This window comes from Anopheles moucheti, assembly GCF_943734755.1.
Source record: "Anopheles moucheti chromosome X unlocalized genomic scaffold, idAnoMoucSN_F20_07 X_unloc_18, whole genome shotgun sequence".
In the NCBI taxonomy this organism is placed as follows: domain Eukaryota; kingdom Metazoa; phylum Arthropoda; class Insecta; order Diptera; family Culicidae; genus Anopheles; species Anopheles moucheti.
This window is the reverse complement of record NW_026453524.1, coordinates 165001-172500: the sequence shown is the minus strand read 5'-3', so window position 1 is coordinate 172500 and position 7500 is coordinate 165001. Positions and strand designations below refer to the sequence as shown.

Sequence of the window (7500 nt, the reverse complement as noted above, 5' to 3'; positions counted from 1 at the left end):
TGCATAAAGGCCGGTAGGATGCGCTCTCGCCCGGAGGCTTGCCAGGCTTAGGTAGCAGCACCAGGCGCTGCCTCTTCCACTGCGGTGGAAACGTACCGCGGGTAAGGCAGTCCTGGTACACACGGCAGAAGACCTCCGGATACCTCCTGATCGCCGCCTTAACCGCAGCGTTCGGGATGCCGTCCAGGCCAGGGGCCTTCCTCGAGCTCATGTCGGCGACGATGGCCAACAGCTCGTCGCAGGTCACGTCAGCGACTGTGACCCCGTCCGAGTCAGCGTCGTCGTTCGCGTCAGGCCACGAGACCGGTGGATGGACCGGGAACAGGTCGGAGACGATCCGTTCCAGCTCGACACGGTCGGTCTCAGGCGGCACACGACTGCCACGCAGCCGAGACGTCACCACCCTGTATCCCGCACCGAACACGTTCTCCTCGGCGATGCTGATGAGGCTTTCGAACTCCTGCCGCTTGCTGGCTCGAATCGCCTTCTCGAGGTTGCGCTTCGCCGTGCGATGATCGGCCGCCGCGATGCTACGCCCCTCCAGGTCGATGGTGTGCCTGAGCCGCTCACGCGCAGCCAGACAAATCCCGCGTAGACGCTCCACTTCAGGCGACCACCAATATACATCTCGATGAGGATCGCTGTGTAGCCGAGAAACCCGCTGCATGGTGATGTCGCACGCTTCCGTAAGAGCGGACACCATGCCCGCATCAGTCGCAGCCAGCTCGACGAAGTTCACATCTTCAAGTGCGTGAAGGAAAGAGGCTTCATTAAACTGCTTCGTCTTCCACCGCTTGCCAGCGCATGGCGCGCGCTGCCGGCTGGCCTGTGGATCACGCCGTGACGACCGCTGCGACTGACCCTGCTGAGAGTGCTGCGCATCCCTCTGCAACTGTACGGGTCCCTCCACCTCGAACCTGATGAGCTGGTGATCGGACCGGGGGAATGGGAGCACCTCCCAAGCCCCTGCCCTGACGATCGACGGGCTGGCAAAGGTGACATCAATCACGCTGGACACAGCTGCTCCTCTGCCGATGAACGTTGGCTCGTTACCTCGATTGAGCGTTGACAGCCCCATCCGCTCGACCAGGTTCCACAGCTCAATGCCGCGCGGTTCAGTCCTCGCGCTGCCCCACTCCGTGTGCCAGGCGTTGAAGTCGCCGGCAATGACGACTCGGGAGTGGGCAGCGGTCTCGAGTTCCACGGCTTCGAGGAACTGCTCGAACTCGCGCGTGGGACGACGTGGTGGCGCATAGCAGCAGATGAAAGTCACCCCAGCCACCTGGGCAGCCACCAGACCGGGCACTGCACTGCTCCACACCCGTTGTATTGGGTGTGATCCGGTGGCCACCACTGCAGTCCTCCTCGCCCCGTCGTATGCCCAGTTCCCATTGTGGGAGGGCGGCCTGTACATGTCCGACAGAAGCAGGACGTCGGCCCGATGTTCACGCGCTGCTTGCAGCGCAAGATCCTGCCCTGCCTGACAGTGGTCCACATTGAGCTGCAGCACCCTTACTGCGAAGAGGCTGCCGAGCGGACGCACGTACTATGGCCCACGCGGTGGGGACCACCGCAGACGGCACACTTCACCTCTGCGCTGCAGGTGCCGGCCCGATGACCGTCGACGCCGCAGCGAATGCAGACGTGTTGCCGATCAACGGTTGATCGGCAATCGCGCGCCACGTGACCGCGCTCCAGACAGCGGTAGCAACGAAGTCGCGCCGTTGGAGTGGCCGGAGCTTCCTTCGCCGTGCTTATGCAGTCGCACAGCGCCATTCGCCGCCCCACGAGCTGCTTGGCGACCTTAGCCGGAAGGCGAACGCGAGCCCGCTTTGTGCCGTCCTGAAGCTGCCACATGTTGACGGACGCGATGCCAGCACAGCCCTGCAGCTCCTTGTCGAGCACCTCCTTTAGATCAGCCTCCTGCGCCAACGGGTCGACGTGGCAGACGATGAGCTCGCTCATCTCCGTGACCAGTCTGGCCACTCCAGCATCCCCGACAATTCGCTGCACGTCTCGCAGCACCAGAGCAGAATTTGCCGACCGACTCAGCTCCATCCGCAGGAGAGCTGCGTGTGTTCGGCGGCCAATAAGGATATGGCCCACCAAGTCTTTGTATTCCGCCTCCTCCTTAATTGTACGCCGGATCTTCGCATAAACGGAGTCCCAGGTTTGGCCCTCCGCTGGCGCGACCTCCACCAAGTCCTGTCGCAAACGACGCGACTTTCGCTGCTGTTGTGGCTGCTGCGGACGCTGCTGCCGCTGCTGCAGTCGGCTGTGCAACAGCTGTCCTTTCAGCTGCCACTGCTGCTGCTGACGTTGCTGTTGCGGCTGACCCATCTGTGGGGGGCGATACACCGTGCCCCCCTGATGCAGTTGCTGCCGCTGCTGCTGCACCTGCTGATGCTGCTGGGCCGGCTGCTGGCGTGCCGGCTTACGGCGCACCACCTCGGCCCAGGAGCCGCCTTCCTGGTCCGGAGACGGCACCACCGTAGCCGTCACCGCACCCGCTGCCTGTTGCTGCTGCTGTCTCTGCTGCTGGCTGCCCTGCTGATGGCGCTGCTGACGCTCCGCCTTCAGCTCCTCGCGAAGAGCAGCCACCTCCAACCAGGCCCGCTCTTCGCGTTGGCGTGCCTCCTCCTTCGTGGTCTTCAAGCTCTCCTTGGCCTCAGATGCCATCTCCTGCATCTGAGCGCGCAAGAGGGAGAGCTCCTGCCGAAGCGACCGGACCAGCTCACGAAGCTCCTCATTCACTGCCTCGAAGCTTTGCGCCGTCAACGTACGGGGTGACGACTCAATCGCAGACATCGCAGACATCGTGGTGACTCTCGCAGACATCGTGGTGACTCTGGAGAGCACCACCTTCGGCTCTATTGTGCTGCTGAGCCGCGTATCGGTAGAGGTTGCTCGTCCTCTAAGCGGCCTAAGCGAACGCTGGTCGCTTGCCCCAGACCCTGATGACGTGGGCATGGTGGGAGGCTAATAACCTCCCACCTGGAGCAGGAATACGTCAGCCACGGACTCGCTGGGTGTTGAATTGGCAGGCGAGAGTGGTCAGGGTGATGTTACTCTACTCGTGGCAGCCTTTGCGTATTTATTGGGGTTTTTCCCGATTTTTTCCACGTGATTTTCTCAAAAAACCGGAATTCGAGCAGTTTCGAGCTCGATAAAAAATTCCGAATCGAGCAGATTCGAGCTGCCGATGCCCCCCCACAGCTTCCCCAAATTTTCTGCGTCCTTTCTTATTTCGAGCAGTTTTTCGAGTAGAAACCGCCAATTCAAAAAATTGTCTGTTGGGGACTGCTCACTTTTCAAAATTCGTCAGCTGGGTCATATGTGTCACCCGGATGTCACCAAAAAATGTCAAAAAATTTTTCCGCGATTTTCACTGTTTTTCCGTTTGGATCTTATCAAACACGTTAAAACAATTACAGCGGTGAAAACCGCACGCAAATCCGATAAAAACTCGCAGAGTTATAGGCGATTTTTTAATAAACACCGTCGCTCGAAAACACGTGCTCCGGCGGTAGCACCCCTTGCACTTTTTTGCCACGTTGTTTTCGGCAATTTTCGTCCGTTTTCCGTCCGGTTTTTTGCCTTAACGCGATCATGGGCACATAAACTATCGTTTTCGGCCACTTCCGGCCCGTGGGGACCGGAATTTTGCACAAATTCGCGACACGCACTGTTGTTGTTGTTGTTGTTGTTGTGTTTCTTTGCGCAAAATTGCAACTCCGTGTATTACTATAATTTTCGCTGGCAAACACTGTTTTTCAACAGAAAATCGTTTATTGGCACCTGATAAACGTATTTCACCGCAAACCGCGTTGAAAATGGCCTATTATAAGCGTTTTTCCGGCGGAAATAGTTCCCCATACAAAATGTATGGGGAAATGTTTATGCTTGTTTTCCGCGTTATTGCATCGATTTTGAAGCGGTTTTCGCACGAATCACTTAAAACGTACTCTTATCAACGATTTATCACCAAAGTCCAGTCGCTATAAGGGATTTTTGCACAAAAATTGTTATTCTCACTGCGGAGCAAACACACCATGTCTGAAGAGCTCGACTGCTCGAATACACACACACAGGGATAACTGGCTTGTGGCCGTCAAGCGTTCATAGCGACGTGGCTTTTTGATCCTTCGATGTCGGCTCTTCCTATCATTGTGAAGCAAAATTCACCAAGCGTAGGATTGTTCACCCTTTCAAGGGAACGTGAGCTGGGTTTAGACCGTCGTGAGACAGGTTAGTTTTACCCTACTGGTGTGTGCTGTTTGCCGCTATCTTAACGGAATTCCTGTGCAGTACGAGAGGAACCACAGGTACGGACCACTGGCTCAATACTAGTTCGACCGGACTTTGGTATGACGCTACGTCCGCTGGATTATGCCTGAACGCCTCTAAGGTCGTATCCAATCCGAGCTGATAGCGCTTCTCAAACCCATTAGGTGATCGGAAGCTAGCGGGCTTAACAACCCTCCGAGATCCGTCGGTGCTGCCCCGCGCACACTGACGTCTCATCCCCGCTATAGCACTAGACTGAGCCGCAACGGGCGGGAGCACGCTGCACGTGGAAGTACCTTACCACAGGGAACCCTGGTGGCTGTGTTTCCGTCGACCGTGGATACAACTAGTTTCGACACCTTCGACCGCCCGCAAACGACGGGACTACAGGCTGGGAGCTGCGAGTTGTAGAGATGCGTTCGCATCGATCCTCTCAGGCGACCCATGCTTGCTGGTGCTCGCGTTCACTTTGGGAATGGAGTGTTCGCGAGAGTGATTGTTGTGTTGTGTGTGTACAGTTGGTGCTTGCGTGCACTCCCATAGTGGAGTGTTCGCGAGCTTAAAACGCTAAGTCCCGATTAATACTCTCCTCGCAACATTATGTGCGTGGCTCCACGCCAAGTGGGATTAGCGGTGCGAAACGCGATTGGTAAAGTCGATGGTGATGTGCGTACCAACAGGCGATTTGTTAAGTCAAATGCGAACTGTGGTGCAACAGGCAATGTGTGTTTATTATCAGGTGTTGTTGGAAGTCAATACGATTTGACTTTCAAAAATTTTTCTAAGTCCCGATTTTTTTTCTCGTCGAGTAACTACAATGCACTATTTCTATCGCAGCGGACTTGCGGTTCATGGCCTAAATGATCGCGAACGAACACGTATTCGCAAAAAAATTTTTGTATGAAAAAGTCACCACTCGGGTACCTCCATACAAAAGTACCAAGTTCGGGTCGAGTGGTCGATGGACGTCGAAGGTGAAAATTTTTCATCATCGAAAATTTTTTCCAAAGTTGAAGCAAATGGGCCCTAGAGTATGAAAAGTGAAACCACGGATCGATTTGAGAAATAAAAATTTTTGTATGAAAAAGTCACCACTCGGGTACCTCCATACAAAAGTACCAAGTTCGGGTCGAGTGGTCGATGGACGTCGAAGGTGAAAATTTTTCATCATCGAAAATTTTTTCCAAAGTTGAAGCAAATGGGCCCTAGAGTATGAAAAGTGAAACCACGGATCGATTTGAGAAATAAAAATTTTTGTATGAAAAAGTCACCACTCGGGTACCTCCATACAAAAGTACCAAGTTCGGGTCGAGTGGTCGATGGACGTCGAAGGTGAAAATTTTTCATCATCGAAAATTTTTTCCAAAGTTGAAGCAAATGGGCCCTAGAGTATGAAAAGTGAAACCACGGATCGATTTGAGAAATAAAAATTTTTTGTATGAGAAAGTCACCACTTGGGTACCTCCATACAAAAGTACCAAGTTCGGGTCGAGTGGTCGATGGACGTCGAAGGTGAAAATTTTTCATCATCGAAAATTTTTTCCAAAGTTGAAGCAAATGGGCCCTAGAGTATGAAAAGTGAAACCACGGATCGATTTGAGAAATAAAAATTTTTTGTATGGGAGGGCCCCTGCTAGAACATTTTTCCCAAGTGCGACCATTTTACCCAGTGAGTCAAAAAAAAAATTTTTTCACGGTGACTCAAAACTTCAATATTAGACTTCCCTGAGTATGAAAAGTGAAACGAAAATCATTTTTGAGAAGAAAAAATTTTTGTATGGGAGAGCCCCTGCTAGAACATTTTTACCAAGTGCGACCATTTTACCCGGTGAGTCAAAAAAAAATTTTTGTATGGGAGGGCCCCTGCTAGAACATTTTTCCCAAGTGCGTCGATTTTGGGTCGCCGACACAAGCTCGGGTCAAAAAAATTTTTTTTTCACGGTGACTCAAAACATCAATTTTAGACTCCCCTGAGTATGAAAAGTGAAACGAAAATCATTTTTGAGAAGAAAAAATTTTTGTATGGGAGGGCCCCTGCTAGAACATTTTTCCCAAGTGCGTCGATTTTGGGTCGCCGACACAAGCTCGGGTCAAAAAAATTTTTTTTTCACGGTGACTCAAAACATCAATTTTAGACTCCCCTGAGTATGAAAAGTGAAACGAAAATCATTTTTGAGAAGAAAAAAATTTGTATGGGAGGGCCCCTGCTAGAACATTTTTCCCAAGTAAATTCGATTTTACCCGGTGAGTCAAAAAATTTTGAAAAAAATATTTTGCCAAAATCGTGTTCATTGCCTATTATAAGGGACCAGGTCAGCTCACACGCATTTTTGGAGACCATATGGAAAGTGCGTCTGGGATTGCGGAAATTAAGTTTAGAGTGTTAAATGATGGTTTCGCAATCCCGAAAGGCTCAAAATCCACCCTAAGGTCCCCTGGGTGAAATGTGGTTTCCAAGGTGTGAGCGCTATCGGTGATAGAGTTGGAATGTGATTTCCAGAGCGCAGGGCGACTGGGCTTAGAGCGAAAATCATAGACAAGGGTAAGTATTGGACTGAACGACTCGAAGCAAACGAAAATCATAGACAAGGGTAATGGACTGAACGACTCGAAGCAAACGAAAACCACACACAAGAGTAATGGACTGAACGAATCGAAGCAAACGAAAATCACATACAAGAGTAATGGACTGAACGAATCGAAGCAAACGAAAAACCACAGACAAGAGTAATGGAGTGAACGAATCGAAGCAAACGAAAACCAAAGACAAGAGTAATAGAGTGAACGAATCGAAGCAAACGAAAACCATGAACACAGGGATAACTGAGAACGAACCTACCTATCAGAGCATGTGAAAGCATGGACAAGAGTACTGAAAATCGGACCAAACCTCTAGAAGCACACGAAAATCATGGACAAGAGTACTCAAAAACACGGACCAAACCTATGGAAGCACACGAAAACCATGAACACAGGGATAACTGAGAACGAACCTACCTATCAGAGCATGTGAAAGCATGGACAAGAGTACTGAAAATCGGACCAAACCTCTAGAAGCACACGAAAATCATGGACAAGAGTACTCAAAAACACGGACCAAACCTCTCGAAGCACACGAAAACCATAAACACAGGGATAACTGAGAACGAACCTACCTATCAGAGCATGTGAAAGCATGGACAAGAGTACTGAAAATCGGACCAATCCTCAAGA

General features: G+C 51.6%; 1 protein-coding gene across 1 annotated transcript in view; it reads right to left on the bottom strand.

The window, feature by feature from the left end:
• Window positions 1-3950: 3950 nt before the first annotated feature.
• LOC128307851 (putative uncharacterized protein DDB_G0268364) overlaps window positions 3951-7500 on the bottom strand; it is a 66200-nt gene continuing 62650 nt past the window's right edge. Inside the window, exon 4 of the mRNA XM_053045437.1 lies at window positions 3951-3998. Within this exon, the coding sequence (XP_052901397.1) occupies window positions 3951-3998 (48 nt within the window). The remainder of the gene's footprint in view (window positions 3999-7500) is intronic.